This window comes from Mesoplodon mirus (assembly GCF_964341445.2).
Source record: "Mesoplodon mirus genome assembly, chromosome: 5".
Lineage (NCBI taxonomy): Eukaryota > Metazoa > Chordata > Mammalia > Artiodactyla > Ziphiidae > Mesoplodon > Mesoplodon mirus.
The window spans coordinates 64,054,032-64,072,320 of NC_138980.1; the positions used below are offsets into that span (position 1 = coordinate 64,054,032).

Below are 18,289 nucleotides of genomic sequence, written 5' to 3' on the forward strand. Positions count from 1 at the left end.
TCTGCTACATTAGTCACAAGTTTCCATTAATCAAGGATGGTTCGTGCCAGACCTACAGCAGAGTCATTTCAGGTTATTCTCTTCCATTGTACGCTTTCAATATGCACTCAGTACACTCTCCCAAATCTAGCAGGGGATCAATGCCTTATGATACGGAAGCATCCAGAAATTCTCCTTGACACAGTGTTCAGAGAACAATATGAAACCCTGGGGCCTATTCCCAGAACTGGAGTGGTGGGAATGCTGTCAATCGCTGAGCCTCTAGATAAATATAGGGTTGGCTAGCTTCGTTTGAGGACAGAATTCAGGGGGAGCTCTGGAGTTTATCGACCTAATTATTTAAAGTGACATTTACAAAAGAAATTGTCATTCTACAATTAACTTTAACTTTTTTTATATTTATTTATTTAAAATTTTTGGCTGTGTTGGGTCTTCGTTGCAGTGCACGGGCTTCTCATTGCGGTGGCTTCTCTTGTTGCAGGGCGTGGGCTCTAGGCACGCGGGCTTCAGTAGTTGTGGCGCACAGGCTCAGTAGTTGTGGCGCATGGGCTTAGTTGCTCCACGGCATGTGGGATCTTCCTGGACCAGGGCTCAAACCCGTGTCCCCTGCATTGGCAGGCAGATGCTTAACCACTATGCCACCAGGGAAGTCCAACTTTTAACTTTATTCCAAAAACAGAATAACAAAAAGATGTTACTTAATAAATATAATTTCTAACCATGTTAATAACCCAAACAATTTCTTAAGTCAGTTTGCTCTGTGATTTAGTTTAAGCATATTTGTAATTGAGATTTAATAATAATGTATTATTTATGAATAATTTATCCCTAAATGCCAACTCTTTTAGAGAATAGGCAGATAAAGAAAATCTCAGAGAGAGATTTCTTATATAGGTGATGAACAATACACTTTAATGTGTAAAGTTCCAAAATCAACAGATTGCTACCATCCATATTTTTGAAGAACACATAACCAGAGAAGGAATTAGCAGTCTCTAGAAACTATTTTCAGGGACTCTTTTTAGTTACACAAGGTTAGAAAGGTTAGGAACTCTTTTGAGTTATACAATACACAATACAGTTTTGGTTCTAAAGTTAGCATGTAAGATGAACATTCCTTAGAAATATACAACACTGGAAACCACTGTATCATCTATAATGAAAGTTTTATAGTTAATTTTTCCTCTAGCATTAAAGGGATCACTGTTTCGTTGGGTTATAAAAATATATCTTTATAAGCAAACGTGGCAAAATGTTGAGAATTGGTGAGTATAAGTAAAGGCTATATATCCATTGCACAATACTTTCAACTTTTGAGTGTTTGAAAATTCTCAAAACAACAAGTTAGAAAAAGAATATCTTTTGTGGTGAGAAATCTATAAAATGAAAACAAGACCTAGCAGGAGAAGCAGATTCCCATTTTCCATCTTTTTCTCCAGGGCATATGTACACAGAGTGGGGAGGGCAGCATAGTCCTTACTGTTGAAAGCCCAGTGCTGGAAAAAAGTCTTACTTGCTGCAAGCCAGACTAGAAAGTTATAGGAGGTAATGTTTCTGCATCATTCTCTTCTAAGTCATAAAAAACTGTCATTTCAGCTAGGATGACATTGGGAATGAGAGATGCTGGACCAAACTTTAATACAGTCATACCTCAGAGATACTGCTGGTTTGGTTCCAGACCACAGCAAGAAAGAAAATGTTGCAATAAAGCAAGTCACTTTCCAGTGCATGTAAAAGTTATGTTTACACTATACTATAGTCTGTTAAGTGTGTAGTGTGTCTGAAAAACAATGTACATACCTTAATTTTAAAATACTTTTTTGGACATATACCCAGAGAAAACCATAATTCAGAAAGACACATGCACCCCAATGTTCATTGCAGCACCATTTACAATAGCCAGGTCATGGAAGCAACCTAAATGCCCATTGACAGACGAATGGATAAAGAAGATGTGGTACGTATATACAATGGAATATTACTCAGCCATAAATAGGAACAAAATTGGGTCATTTGTAGAGATGTGGATGGATCTAGAGACTGTCATACAGAGTGAAGTAAGTCAGAAAGAGAAAAATATCATATATTAATGCATATGTGTGGAACCTAGAAAAATGGTACAGATGAACCGGTTTGCAGGGCTGAAACAGAGACACAGATGTAGAGAACAAACCTATGGGCACCAAGGGGGGAAAGTGGTGGTGGGGGTGGTGTGATGAACTGGGAGATTGGGATTGACATGTATACACTAATGTGGATGAAATAGATAACTAATAAGAATGTGCTGTATAAAAAATAAAATTCAAAAAAAAATACTTTGTTGCTAAAAAATACTAACCATCTGACAATTTTGCAGCATCTGTTAAGTGCAATAAAGTGAAGCACAATAGAGCAAATTATGTGTATACTGTAAGAAATATTAACTCAAGCAGAGGAATGGGTAGAATTGTAATGAGACTTGAATGAAATTAGAAAGATCCCTGTACAATATCTTAAAATTAGAGGGAAAGAAATGATGTCCTAAGGAATCTTTGGTGGTTGATGGATATATACTATATCTCTTGATCATGGTGGTAGTTACACAATTATCCATTTAACAAAACTCATCAATTGTAGACTTATAAATGGTTAATGTTATTGTACGTAAATGATACTTTAGTAAAGGTGATTATAAACAACTCCCAAGCAACTAAAAATTATAATATCTAAGTCCATTCTTTTTAAGGGATACTTTTCTTTTTTTTTTTTTTTTTGCCACGCCACATGGCTTCTGGGATTTCAGTTCCCCGACCAAGGATTGAACCTGGACTACGGCAGTGAAAGTACCAAATCCTAACCACCAGACTGCCAGGGAACTCCCAGGGAATACTTAAAAAGAAATTACCTCACTCTTAATTTTGTATAGAAGAATAAAATATTATTTGACTATATCTAGGTAGGATATTTTAATGCTTGCTAGTACTTGAGGCCAGAGTTCAGTGTGAACATGCTCACTGTGGAGTGAGAAGGTAAGAGAACTGTATTTTGATACTTCTGTGACAATCATGACAGTTAAATCGTCACACTGCTTTCTTCCTTTTTTAGCCCTGGAATGAGACCAGATGTAAGCTCTCCTCCATCCAGCTCCTCAGCAGCAGCGGGACCACCTCCCAAACTCTGCCTAGTGTGCTCTGATGAAGCTTCGGGATGTCATTACGGGGTCTTAACTTGTGGAAGCTGTAAAGTATTCTTCAAAAGAGCAGTGGAAGGTAGTGTGTGTTTTGAAGAGTTTTATTATTCCTCTGTTTGGTTCCTATTTCTCAGAGTGGATTCTGAAATTTCTATTATATGCAAAGCCCATTAAGGCTAGAAGTCAGTAAAAGCAGGGAGAGGTGGGTAGCTCCTAAGTGCTCTAGTGGGGAAGAAATACTTTAAAAAACAGACGAATAAAATAGAAAACTATAAACTGAAGGGAGGGAGTATGGTCAGAGAACAGAAGATAACTAAGGAAGTGCTATCATGTGAAATGATGGTGTTAGGTTTCAGCAGTAACTAGTGCTCACTGTGTTAGTATTATGGGCTTTAATTCCCATGAATTAGCTGGTTTTAAAGCCACCAACTGGCAAAAATTAGTGATAATGAGAACTGTGAGGGGGAAAAGTGTTTTGTTTTGTTTTCCAATAAGCCAGGGCCGTGCTTTGTGATATAAATGTGGTGTAAGACCTGATCCCTGCTCTCTGGGAGGTCACAGTGTACTTGGAAGTGAAAGATGAGTTAACAGTTACAAGGTACAGAGATTATAATACAGAGGAGCAAGTGACAAACTGCCTGAGGAGGTCAGGAAAGAAGGTGTTTTAGAGAAGGTGATTTCACTTGACAAATATTATATTCATATAAATTTTACCCTTGTTACAGATTCAGCCTGCACGTCAGCTCCTTAAAGAAGGAAAAATTGATTCCATAAGCGAATTATTGGAAGTCACACTAAAATTTTTTAATATTACCAGTGAATCCTCTTAGAAAAAACTGTTTTGTAATTTAGTTATTTGTAAAGCATTTGGAAGGCAGTGTGGCCTGAATGGATTACCTAAAGCTCTGATTAGATAATTATATTTTTTAAAAGTTAACATATTCATTCACAGTATGAGAAAGATTATTATTATTATCTGGCTTCAGTTGAGTTTGCATGTCCTTAAGAGTTAGATGAGTCATTTTCTTTTGTTTGGATTGCTTTTAATATATCAACAAACTATAAAATTACTTGTGTTATCCCGCAGAGAGCACAGAGATGCAGGCTTTAACCAGTTTGGTATCATCCAACTACTGAGTAGAGTCATTAAGTAAAGCCCACCCCTAATTAATGCAATGTCTCTAACAAAGTAGATGTTATTTACCACAGACAGAAGCTTCTTCTTGTCCTTACTTTATTCAGCACTTTCTTCGCTGTTTATTCAGCACTTTCTTCGCTGATTAGTTCTTTCCATGGTATATATAAATGCAGTGATAACAGTATTACAGTATTCCTGTATATCAAAATAATTTGACAAATTTTAATTCTGAAAGTGAAATTCAGAATGAGACAGTGGAGCCTTAAGAGAAATACAGGAATTAAAAAACATTTTTTTTTCATTTGTCCTCATTTTAACTAAAATCATTCCTTAAAACAGGGCTACAAATTCCAATTCCAATGCCTACAGGGACTGAGTGTGGGTCATTCTGGCCAAATATAATACAACTGGGCAAAAAGGGCAGTTATTTATGTTAGAGAGTGCAAGCATGCCCTACCTAAAAGCATCCAAATGCAATTTTAAAAAAAATAAGCTAAACATACTACAAATAAGACATCACTGCAGGGCCTCCCTGGTGGCGCAGTGGTTGAGAGTCCGCCTGCCGATGCAGGGGATACGGGTTCGTGCCCCGGTCTGGGAGGATCCCATATGCCGCGGAGCGGCTGGGCCCGTGAGCCATGGCCGCTGGGCCTGCGCATCCGGAGCCTGTGCTCCGCAACGGGGGAGGCCACAACAGTGAGAGGCCCGCATACCGCAAAAAAAAAAAAAAAAAGACATCACTGCAGGCCATATGCTCTCTGGGCTTAATCTCTGCTTTAGAATTAAATTCTTATACTTGTTTTAAGGTAAACTTTCATTGAATATTAGCTATACTATTTCAAAATGTATATCATATAAGTATTTAAGTTAAATATGATAGCTAGATTACATGATTAATAAGAAAAGGTTAAAATGTGAACTGTGTTAAGTAAATCCTTTATTTGGACTTAAATTTTCTCCAGGGTCACTTCCAGCTCTAAAATTCTGTAATCACTTGCTAACCTAACTCATGGCCGTTCTACTTTTCCTTTCTAGACATGATGGAAATCTGTTTTTAAGTCCAGGTACATATTTTGGAGCACTTTCTTGAACAGTTACAAAGATGAAGCTTGTATGATTTTCATTATACCACATTCATTCCATTTTTAACACCTGCTAGAAATTATAGGTTGTCCACCAAACTGGCAAAGTATTGTAAATACCCAAACATTTAAATATTTTTAAGAAATTTGCAGAAGTTTTACTTATTTATTATCCATACAACCCAGATCGAGGATTGATACTTTGAATTTTTTTATTCATTATTCTGGGAGTTGCTTTTTTGCATACAGAGAAGAATTTGGGTAGCTCCATTTCTTTAGATGTATACTAGCTGAATGATCTTTTTTTTCGCTGAGTCCCTTTTTCTTATGTTCCCTTTGCACAAATTGCATATAATCTTTGTTGGTGGGTCATAATGGAGATGGATATCAGCTACCCTTAATTTAAGATGTACTAAGCACTATGTTTTATATGTCATACCACTTAATTAACAGCTCTGTGAGATCTTAGATGCTATTATGATCCATATTTGATAGACTAGAAAACTGAAGCTCACACAGTTTGACAGGGCTAGGATTCAAACATAGCTGTCTCCACACAGGCTCTTAATCTCAATGCTATACTGACTTCCTGAAAGGATAAAAATCACATCTCCTGGCCATTTATAATCTAGTTAAATACTGAGATGAAAGCAATAACAAGGGAATTATTTACTAGCTAGTGTTTATTGAGTGCTTACAATGTGCTAGGCACTATTTTAAGAACCTTCTACACAACTGCCTTTAACCCTTGCAGAAGCACAGCAAGGTAGGTGCTAATTTTCCAACTTTACAGATGGAGAAACAGGGGGTTCAGAGAGGTTCATAAACATTACTGAGATCACACAGCTAGGCGGTAGAGCTGCAAATCAGACCAAGGGCTTCCTGGCCCTTTGCCGAGTGCACTTTGCACTATACCACACTGTTTTTGAGAGCAGTAAAGAAAGATGCTCAAGCTGACAGTCACAGTTCACATTTGAAACTTGGATACTTCCAATAGAGTATACAAACTACAGAAAACCCTAGGACATGCCCTTTGCTGTGTGGCCCATTTCCTATACCACTTTCATTATCTTGATCATGTCCAAGCATCACTGTTCTATTTACTACCTAATATTTTTTTTGGATCACTCTTCTTTATAACTTCATTTTAAAACAACTTCACTATCCCTACTATATTAGTTATCTATTGATGTGTAACAAATTACCCCCAAAATTAGTAGCTTAAAACAAGAGATGTTTATTATATCACGCAGCTTCTGAGAGTCAGGAATTTGGGAGCAGCTTATTAGCTGGGTAGTCTTGGGACTCTCATGAAGTTACATTCAGACTGTTGGTGGAAGCTGCAGTAATCTGAAGGCTTAAGTGGGGCTAGAGGATCCACTTCTCAGCCCATTAACATTGCTTTTCGCAGGAAGCTTCAGTTCCTCAATATGTGCACCTCCTCTAGTTCTGCTCTCAACATAGCAGCAGGCCTCCCCTAGAACAAGTGATCCACAAGAGAGGCTGTGATGAATATGGGAACATAGTATCTTTATAACTTAATCTCAGATGTGACATACTTGTCACTTGTGCCGTATTTTATTGGTCACACAGACCAGTGCTGGTATAGTTTGGGAAGGGACTATCTAAGAGTGTGAATACCTGGAGACAGAGACCACTGGGGGCCATCTTGGAGGCTGGCTACCACACCTACCAGCAATAGAACTAGAATCAATTGCCAAAAATAGGTTTTTACCATAAAAATAAATACAATGAAAACAAAACAATGTTGAGAAATTCCAGCTGGCCCGAAGGCTCTTCTCCTGACATCTACTCTCTCTTTTACTTAGAAAGGGAATTTACCAAGTGGTAGAAGACACAGGAATTCCAAACTAAGATGTCTTATTGTCTTATCAAAATGATTGACAGGGAGTGACTATTGGTGGTACATGTCCATGCCTTGTAAACAGTGACCACTATTCGAAACTCCTCTTTTTATAGATAAGACACCCAAAGGCTTGTCCAACTTCATACTAATAACCAGAAAGAGCTGATTTGAACTTATGAAGGTACAATGCCCCCTGATCGTGTAGCTCACATTCTTAATTGTGCTCAAGACATGCCTGGGATAAAGAAATCATTATTAGCATAACATGCACATTCTCATCTTTTGGTTAGATATAAATAACACACTGAAACTTTTTCTGTGTTTAGCAATGAGTAATTTTTTCAATTAACTACAGGACAGTGATTCAGGGATATTCTTATGGGGTAGAACTTCTTTGTAGTATAACTGCTTCAATTATGATGGCATCTGTTGTTCCTACTTAAACTGTATAGAGGATAGAATTATTGCACTAGTGCCTTCATTTCATGTCCAAGTAAAGAAGTAGCAAACTTACACAATACAGAAAGGAATTGAAACAGCTCGTACACACATTTGGCATCGGAGAACAACTCTGGAACAAAGCTGAATTGTAGACCATTAGTCAATTCTGTGGCCTAATTCTTCCAAAGAATTGAACCTGATACAGTTAACCATCTACCCCAAACTAATGCTCAACAAGCACTGTGATTTAACATGTTAGGAAGAAATGAATATAGTTTGTTTTCATCCAAGTCAAGTAGATTATGCTATGCATAAGGTATCTTTTCCCAGAAATTAGACTAGGTATATTCAACCTAATGAATTGATGATTATGATTTTTTCTTTTTTCTTTGAATATGATTTATTTTTGAGAAGACAAATGTCCTGTAGTCTTCTGAAGACCATCCCCTCTAGTGTAAAGACACAGACTCTTAATTATCTAGTGTATCTATTTAGATATGCTGGTCTTGTGTAGGAGGATCCTTTCAGTTTTTGCCAGGCTAGCAAATCTTCAGATAGTTTTCTTCAACAAAAGAGGGTACAGTTGAGGGGAGGGAGAGGGTAGGAAGACTTTCTGTCTGTCCCCCCACCCTTTTTTAATTAATTAATTTTTGGCTGCATTGGGTCTTCGTTGCTGTGTGCGGGTTGCGGTGCACGGGCTTCTCATCGTGGTGGCTTCTCTTGCTGCAGAGCACAGGCTCTAGGCGCGCAGGCTCAGTAGCTATGGTCCGCAGGCTTAGTTGCTCCACAGCATGTGGGATCTTCCCGGACCAGGGCTCGAACCTGTGTCCCCTGCTTTGGCAGGTGGATTCTTAACCACTGCGCCACCAATTTTTGACAGGTGAAAACTGCATTTCTACCTCTTAGCACATTTAATACTGGGTGGCAGAAGATTTTAGACAGTAACGATCCTTAGTATTTGGAGTCACAAAGCATGTGAAATAATGAACAAATCTCCCTAAGTCCTATATACAGTAGCTTAGTTTGCCAAGTCTGTGATACACCTAACTAATTGCTGGCAACCTTAACATAATTTAAGTGTTTACCTATCACTTTATTTAAAAATTTGGAAGGGGAGCACACTTTATTTGCATACGGTGGTGCAATGCTGAATTAAAGTCATTTTCCCTTTGCGACTCTCACAGTATTTTTAAACCAGTTTCCTCTTTCTCTAGTCCTCCTTAGCATTAAGTTAGAAGTCATAATAAAATAGTGAGATCTTCTATAAATAGAATAAATAAAATACAGAGATCTTCTGTAATTGTTAGAAGAAACAACTCTTTAAAGCACAGTTTAAAGAACAGCTTATCAAGAAGGAGGTTACCCCTGGTAAGTAGTGACTGAAAGGGGGCGACAAGAGGGTTTGTGGGGGAACTGTTCTGCTTCTTGATATGAGAGCTGATTACATGGAAGTGTTTGGCTTATGAAAATTTATTAGGTTAGGTGGTACACTTAGGATTTGTGAGCTTTTCTGTATGTATACTGCAGTAAAGTTTTTTTTAATGAACTATGTCAAACAGAATACGAAAGGCTTTTTATTTTAAGTTGACCTCTCAACTTTGTAATGAATGTAAGAAAGTACACTATATGTTCCTTAATCAATGCCTTTGGTCCTTGGCTATGTTCCCCCCAAAACAACAACAACAGCAAAGAGCCTCTCCATAAAAATATCCTTTAAGGCCTGTGAAATTTTAATAGTGCCTTTATTTTCCATATAGGACAGCACAATTATCTTTGTGCTGGAAGAAATGATTGCATCATTGATAAAATTCGAAGAAAAAACTGCCCAGCATGCCGCTATAGAAAATGTCTTCAAGCAGGAATGAACCTGGAAGGTAATGTAAATATCTAAAATGAACTGTCTCTGCATCATATAAAAATTTATTGTTTTACTTTTTAAAATATACATAAGCAGATGTAATAATTAAAAGGATTTTTTAATGAGTATTTCATATTCTGCTTAAGTTTATTCACCAACTTTTACTGTACACACTGAATTCGGCGTAGCCAGACTAAATGCTAAGAAAGAAAATTATGTAATAATGAAACTTATAAGACTTGAAGAAACATTACTTTGATCTTTCGTATTTCTTTTTTCAACCTTAAAACTATTTGCTAGGGTTAGAAATGTTTTTATACCAGGTATAGTTACATGTCCATTATTCTGTTATTTACCTTTTACTTGGCACATATGTATATATATAAATCTTTTGTTACAAACCTGCAGGGGGGGAAAACTCCTCAAGGAGGCATTGGATGGGTTTTGTTTGTTTTGTTTTTCAAGCAAAGAAGAAATCTGAAACTAGTTATAAGTTTCATATCCTGGTTTATATAACAAGCTGTATAATTAAAACTGATCTCATTATTCAAAATCTTTCCTCTGGAAAAAAGTTTGGAATTTTGCCTTAGTTGAAACTGCAAGTTCCATGAAGGTGGTAGTGGTGATCTAATAACCCCTGTGCACTTTGATTCAGCAAGTACTCACCAAGGCAAGCACTAGACATAAAACTGTGTCTGCATTCAACATCAGTAAAATAGTGCCTGTATTCAAGTACTTTACTGTCTAGTTAGGTTGCACAGTCAATGACAAAATGGTACAGCACACTACAGAAGGAATAGAGAGCTACAGGAGCAAGAGGAAGGTCACCTAATTCTGTCCTAAAAGGCAGGGAAAGCTTCCTAGAAGAAGCAACATTGAATTTTAAATCTAGAGAAGTTGAGTAGGAGTAGGTGGAAAATAAGGGCAGAGACATGATCAGACTTGTATTTTGGAAAGACTAATCTTGTCTAATATGGTGATATTAGAGGGAGAATGGAAACCATGTGGTTCTTTCGACAGAAGAGAGACTGTTGATGCTATCTAGTACACACTGTGTGTATATGTTTTTAAATATAAAGTAGATTTATGGATGTGACTGTAGTCTGATTCCGCAAACCAGACACACAACATTATCTCCTCAGTTCCTTCATATTACTTCGATAGCAAAAAAGACAGATTAAATTAGTCTTTTCTTCACCATGTTTACAGACCTTCATGACACACCAAACACTTTATTATAGAGTGTCAACATGTTAAACATTGCTTTAAAGAAAATGATAACTGGGACTTCCCTGGCGATCCAGCGGTTCTCTGCGCTCCTAATGCAGGGGGCATGGGTTCAATCCCTGGTTGGGGAACTAAGATCCCGCATGCTGCATGGTGCGACCAAAAAAACAAAACCCCAAAAATACTTAAAAAAAAAAAAAGAAAATGATAAATGCCCATCTTCTTGTAGGTGTTACAAAAGCTACAAAGATTGATTACACATTCATGTAGAAGTTCACTTTCAGTACCACAAGGATAATTTCTTCTTGTTACAAAAAAACCCCAGATAGTTATTCCTAACTTTCTTACATATCACATCTCTGTGCATATTTTAGTTTCATGTTCTCTCACCATTTAAATAAATATGTATTAACGCATGTCAGGTTTTAGTGCTTGGTTTATACATTTTTTTCTCCAGCCCCAGTTTTACTACTTTCCTTTAATACCCATGTTTTCATCTCAGCTATTTTATATTTAGAAATAAGTTTACTCAAAGGACAAGCTCAAATAAAATTCTGTCATATCACTAATATAGTGTGGTTGCTTACCCAGTAACATTTTAGATGCTTTCCCAAATACACATCAAGCTTAACTTTGATCTTTGGAGCTTAAGCATATAATGTTCTTTTGAGCAATTCCTCCCCTATCCCAAGTATAAGGGAATTTTTTTATTCAAAAGAAATAAGATATATCACCTATAAAATAATGATTCTGGTGGACCAGGTTAGTAAGTTTGTCCCATTTCTCCTCCTTCTTACAATTTAGTAACAGCTGTAGTGCCCTTTGCCTTTACCTCACCAGAAGACCAAGGCAGCGAGTGACATCTCATTTTCTCTGTATTATCAAATATACCATCACTGCCATTTCTAATCAGGTCTTCCGTTGAAAAGTCAACTTTTTTGAATGAGTAAAATTTAAACGTACAATTAAACTAAGCTGCAATTTCTCAAAACACTGAAATAAAAAACAACCACACTGCATGCTTCTATAAGTTGTCATATAAAATATCAGAATAGTGGGGAAACTAGCCTTTGTCAAGAGCTACTACATGCTAGTCTTTGATATACATTCTTCTACTCAAAGAGGTTATTTTGGACCCTCATATTAAAACCACCTTCAGGTAGGACCAAGGTTAACCGTATGTCCACTTACACTACACAGTTCTAGTTTGTTATTTAATAATATATTAGCTATTAGGTAGCACATACCATGCAGTTGATCATGTAACTCGTAGAAGAATTTAAAGAAAGGCTTTCAAAACTCTAATAGAGTTTTTGTGTATATGTGGTTTTAGTGCGAAAGCCTCACTTTCGTTTTTAATTATTCCAGTCTATATAACAACTTCTATTTGGAGTAGGTATGTGTGTGTCCCGGAAGTATTTGGTGGGCAATAATACTTACTACTACATGGCTGAACTACAGCGTTGTTCTGTGTTTTTAAACAATCTTTACCAGTGTTCTCTGGTTCATCGGAGTGTTTCCCCTGAGCAAGGCGGTCACCATAGCCCCAGAGCAGCCTTGCAGAAGCAGTCACTCTCCAGAGCCCGGTGCTCTCCCCACATGTGATGTCGTGCTGCAAGTGCTGTACTTTGATACTGCTGCTCCACACCGAGTGACTCTCAAGGTTTAGTTTAAGGCAACCTTCTTCACTGCTTAAAGTGCCTGGCCTTTGAGTACAGTAAGGTTCTTAATGGTGATCCTAAATGTGTTTCCATTTTAAGGTGTATTGTAATCATTCCTAATTTTAGTTTTATTTTTGTCATAAGGGTCAAGTGGGACTCATAGGCAAGGAGGCTTATGGTATCAGATTTCGTAACTAAATTTTTAAGCTAAGTTTTAAGCTAAGTAAGATTTCTTTACTTAAGAATGAAATGGAGCTATCACAGACTCATGAACACTTCTGTAGAGATCATATATTGACTGCTCATCTCCTGTATGCCCCAAGGGGTCAGGAACTTCACTTAGAGAAAAATCTTATTAACTAAATTGTGATTAAAAATAGTGATTGCTTAACTAATTCAATGAACGATTCCTTGCCACAGTTACGTGAAAATAGTACATATTCAGCACAACACAGTTGGGCTCAATTGGCCTTTCTGAGCTTTATTCACAAGCATCAGTTCTCTCTTAGGACTGTAGATAAGCAGTAAGAAATTAAACTGATTATATATTGAGTATAGACGATGATTTTTTAATTTTTTTCCTTTGATCTTTATTTTTTTACGTTTTAAATTTATTTTTTATTGAAGTATAGTTGAATTACAATGTTGTGGTAATTACTGCTGTACAGCAGAGTGACTCAGTTATACATATATATGCATTCTTTTCATATTCTTTTCTGTCATACTTTATCACAGGATACTGAATATAGTTCCCTGTGCTATAAATTAGGGCCTTGTTATCTATCCATTCTTTATGTACCAGTTCGCATCTGCTAATCCCAAACTCCCAATCCAGCCCTCTCCCACCACACTCTCCCTTGGTAGCCAACAGTCTGTTCTCTGTGTCCGTGAGTCTGTTTCTGTTCTGTAGATAGGTTCATTTGTGTCCTATTTCAGATTCCACATATAAATGATATCATATGGTATTTGTCTTTCTCTTTCTGACTTACTTTACTTAGTATGCTAATCTCTAGTTGCATCCATGTTGCTGCAAATGGCATTATTTGGGGGGTTTTTTATGTCTGAGTAGCACTCCACTGTGTACATGTACCACATCTTCTTTATCCATTCATCTGTTGATGGACACTTAGGTTGTTATTGTGAACAGTGCTGCTATGAACATAGGGATGCATGTATCTTTTTGAATTATAGTTTTGTGTGGATATATGCCCAGGAGTGGGATTGCTGGATCATATGGTAACTCTATTTTTAATTTTCTGAGGAACCTCCATACTGTTTTCCACAGTGGTTATACCAACTTAAATTCCCACCAACAGTGCAGAAGGGTTCCCTTTTCTCCACACCCTCTCCAGCACTTGTTATTTGCAGACTTCTTAATGATGGCCATTCTGACTGGCACGAGGTGGTACCTCATTGTAGTTTTAATTTGCATTTCTCTGATAATTAGCAATGTTGAGCATCTTTTCATGTGCCTATTGGCCATCTGTACTTCTTTGGAGAAATGTCTATTTAGGTCTTCTGCCTATTTTTCGAATGGGTTGTTTGTTTCTTGTTGTTGAGTTGTATAAGCTGTTTGTATATTTTGGAAATTAAGCCCTTGTCAGTAACATCATTTACAAATATTTTCTCCCAGTCTGTAGATTGTCTTTTCGTTGTTTTTTTTTTTTTTTTTTATGGTTTCCTTTGCTGTGCAAGAGCTTGTAAGTTTGATTAAGTCTCATTTGTTTATTTTGGTTTTCATTTCTGTTGCCTTGGGAGACAGACTTAAGAGAACACTGATATGATTTATATCAGAATGTTTTGCCTATGTTCTCTTATAGGAGTTTTTATGGTGAGAAGACTTTAAAATCCTCCAGTTTGTCATTGTCCTTTCTTCTTTGTTCTAATGTGGAGTGTAGGAACACATATTCTAGACAAATTTAAAGTTATGGTTAATTGAAGTTTTTACCGTACTGTTTCAGTGTATTGACTGGGGATATGCATGTTCTTGTTTACTTTGTCAACAAAGTACATTCCACGATTTGGAGATCTGGGTGTCAGTGAGAACCTTTGGTTGTTTAAAGGGTTTCCTTACGTGTAGGAGCTCTTCCTTTTTTAAAACTTCATCACTCCTCTGTAGACTTGGACTATGTGAATTCAAAATATTCTACAACTGTATTTTACCACCAGTTGTGGCAATGATCATTCTTATATAGTGCTTAATATGCGCCAAGAACTGTTTTACGTGTTTTATATATTTTAACTGACTTAATTATCAACAAGACGGTATGAGGTAGGTACTAATATTATCCTCATTTTATAGAAGAGGAAACTAAGGCCCAGGGAATAACTTGCACAGATACCCAACTACTCAGTGGCAGAGCCCGGATTATATTCAAACATGCTGGTTTCATATTTATGCTGTCTCTACTACTACAGCATACTGTATCTTCAATAGAGCGTGGTAAAATAAATTAGAACAGATCTATCGTGATCCTGTTTCTCTGTTTTGAAATGTTAACTAAAAATTCTTAAATGTCTCAGCACAGAGCACAATAAGAAATGGGACCATTCTATTCAATGTAAACAACAGGGTTTTTTTCCTTTCTAACACTGTACATTGAGATACATAGCTCTCGCCACCACATCTGTCCTCCACAAACTAGGTACTTTGGCATTTTAGGGACAGGGGATCTAATAATTATTTTAAAATGTGATTAGCATTTACTTTTCCCTTAGCAAAATGGTTCGCATACCTGACAACTGAGACAGGTACATTTCTTCTTTCATGCAAATTACATTCCTTGCCCTTCCTTGGAGTTCTGAGTACTTTCTCTTTAGGAATACTAAAATTCTTTTCTTGCCTAATATTTTTATTTGTCACTAGAACAAGTAACTTCAAGAGTATGAATACTAAAAAATCTATAGAATCCATGCTGTAATTTGATTATACTGTTCCAAACTAAGCCAAAAATAAAAGATGGTTTTAGTTACTTTATATATTACATGAAAATGGATACTTTAGGCTTATAGAGTCATGAATATAAATCTCTTATAAAAAGGAAATTACCCACTGGTAATTTATGTAAAGAAATTTAAAGTTTTTCTCTTCATTTCCACAAAGGTTTTTAAGTCCCATATAGTATCCATCATATAAAGGTAAAAAGTGGATTTTTCTGCTGTTAGAACTAATACTATTTTTAGTGTGTGATCTCCTATGTAATCTTACTATCTTGATAAGAAGGGGACTTCGTGCAAACGTATAAACAGTATCACTCTCTTCATTACATATACCCATAATTAGATTAACCGTAAGCCACAGTTACTAGTCTGGGATTACAAACTGAGATTCTTTCTTTCAGTTGATAATAAAAGTAATTTGCCTTGTATAACTAGTGAAAATTTTTACTTTGGAGTGAAACTGAGACAGAAATTACTTTATGGAAGAATCTAGGTGAGTGATTTGTTTATATTGTTTTAACATAGTGTTGTAAGACAATTTGATATAAAGTATAACTATAATGAAGAATGGCTTATCTGTAGAGGAAATTGATAAATGAAAGGGTTCCTCTTGATCCTTTGCTTTCAGGCAAAAATATGTTTTTCTCTTATCATAATTGCTAAATAAAAGATTTCTCCTCTTTCAAATTAAATAGTTGCAGAAATTAAAATACCTCTTTAATTAACTGTGCTGCCCAGATTTTCCCATTACAGCTGATTTCTGTTTTTTTTGTTTTTTTTTTAATATACCCACAGCTCGAAAAACAAAGAAAAAGATAAAGGGAATTCAGCAGGCCACTACAGGAGTCTCACAAGAAACTTCTGAAAATTCTGCTAACAAAACAATAGTCCCTGCAACATTACCACAGCTCACCCCTACCCTGGTGTCACTGCTGGAGGTCATTGAGCCGGAGGTGATATATGCGGGCTACGACAGCTCCATTCCAGATACAACTTGGCGGATCATGACTACACTCAACATGTTAGGTGGGCGGCAGGTGATCGCAGCGGTGAAGTGGGCGAAGGCAATACCAGGTAAGATGCAAAGATAATGCAGCTAAGGCACAAGTCTTAGACTCTTTTAAATAAAACATTTGGGCTTTCTATCGCCCTGGTCCCATGGCCTCCTGCCATCCCCACTCCATCAAGGGGGAAAGAGGTATAAATATCAGGGGAAATTTTTTAACTTAAATTCACTGAATGAGTAACATCCCAGGACAGGACTCTTGGCTTTCTATTTTACTATTTAGTATATAGCATTTTACTATTTAGTCCATGTTTACTCCCATAGGCAAAAGGTGACAAAAACTGGCAACTCTTAAGTTTTCTTACATTGAATGCTATTAAAAAGTACTGAGGGCTTTGGTCTTAACATGTCAGATGACAAAGGAAAACTGTGCCCACTTTGTGCTTCATTTCCTCTATCTGTTAAGAGTCCTCCAAAACTGTCTTTGGCAGCTCCCAGAGAGATGATCTTCTCTTTGGCAACTAGAATTCTTCCTCATACCTTTATTCCTCTTAATTCAGGATTCAGGAACTTACATCTGGATGACCAAATGACCCTACTGCAATATTCATGGATGTTCCTCATGTCATTCGCCCTGGGGTGGAGATCATATAGACAATCAAGTTCAAACTTGCTGTGCTTTGCTCCTGATCTGATTATTAATGAGTAAGTCATTTGTGAGTCATTTTCCCTGTATTCATATTCCTTCAGGACTGAATCAATCCTACCAGGTATCTTGGAACTGGGCAAACTTGAAATAGAGTTTATGAATGCTTAAGGCAGGCCAAGTGTAATGCAGACCAAATTACATGTGGCATTATTACTGTAATTTAAGGATTTTTTTAAAATAGTGAGCATCGCTTTGGGTCAGTAAAGTCTACAGCAAGTAAAAAGGAATCTTACTGTGGCGTTGTTTTAATTATGTAACCCTATTTCAGAAAGGAAACAGATGCAGTGTTTGCATTGCATGATGCAATTCATACTGATCTTGCTTTCAGCAGGGACAATTACAGATGGGGATGACAGGTATGGACCCAGAGACAAGAGGTATCTCTTTGCATGGCAAGGCTCACTCAATCAATGTCTGTGACTTGGAAAGAACATGGGAACAAGATTTTATTTTTAAATTCGGGAGGGAACCAGCCACACTTTAAGATTTGATAAATCAGCTGTTCTCTAGTCCTCTAGGCCTGTGACATACTTCAGATATCCATTCCCCCTTACCCATTGCAGCTGTTTTCTAACTAGTTTTCCACCTCCAATTTATCCTCCATCATTATCCTCTAAGTTTTTCTTCCTAACGCAGTTTGATCATATAATGTATCACCCAACACACAGGTGTCTTCAGTAAGCACTCAGTGCATACTCAGCATGGTTTCTGGCTTTCCAGAATCCAGCCTCATTTTATCTCTCATTGTTCTCCTTCACATACTCTTTGTTCCCACTCAGAGCGATCTATTCTTCAAACATACCCCTAGCTCATAATGTTCATACCACCATGTAAAACCTCTCTGCTGTACATCCCTAGCTCTTATCACTTTCTACCTTTTTATTACTACTTTTTCGTACTCACAGCTTATTTCCTTTATTAGAATGCAAACAGGAGAGTCACACACTCACATATACATACCCATTGGTCTGGGCACAGTGAAAACTGAAGGAGATTTGTGTCCATGTGAAAAAAGATAGAGATTTTAAAATTGTGAGCTCTGGGTGCTACTGACTAAGGATTCCAAAAAAATTAATGAAATCTTAAACCACATTATTAGACTCATTGACTCTATGTGAGTTAACCCATCATTAGTAGTTTGTGTTTAGGATGCCATATTAAAAGTAACAGTGACTGATAATTGTAAATATG

General features: G+C 36.9%; 1 protein-coding gene across 6 annotated transcripts in view; it reads left to right on the forward strand.

Annotated features, from left to right (window-relative positions):
* Positions 1-18,289, forward strand: part of NR3C1 (nuclear receptor subfamily 3 group C member 1) — a 125,424-nt gene that overhangs the window by 88,685 nt on the left and 18,450 nt on the right. For 5 of the 6 annotated variants that reach the window (XM_082620918.1, XM_082620916.1, XM_082620917.1 and 2 more), the window contains exons 3-6: positions 3,085-3,251; positions 9,455-9,571; positions 16,179-16,457; positions 16,950-17,094. In XM_082620918.1, coding sequence (XP_082477044.1) covers positions 3,085-3,251; positions 9,455-9,571; positions 16,179-16,457; positions 16,950-17,094 — 708 coding nt within the window. The remainder of the gene's footprint in view (positions 1-3,084; positions 3,252-9,454; positions 9,572-16,178; positions 16,458-16,949; positions 17,095-18,289) is intronic. The other variant, XM_082620921.1, reaches the window with a different exon arrangement.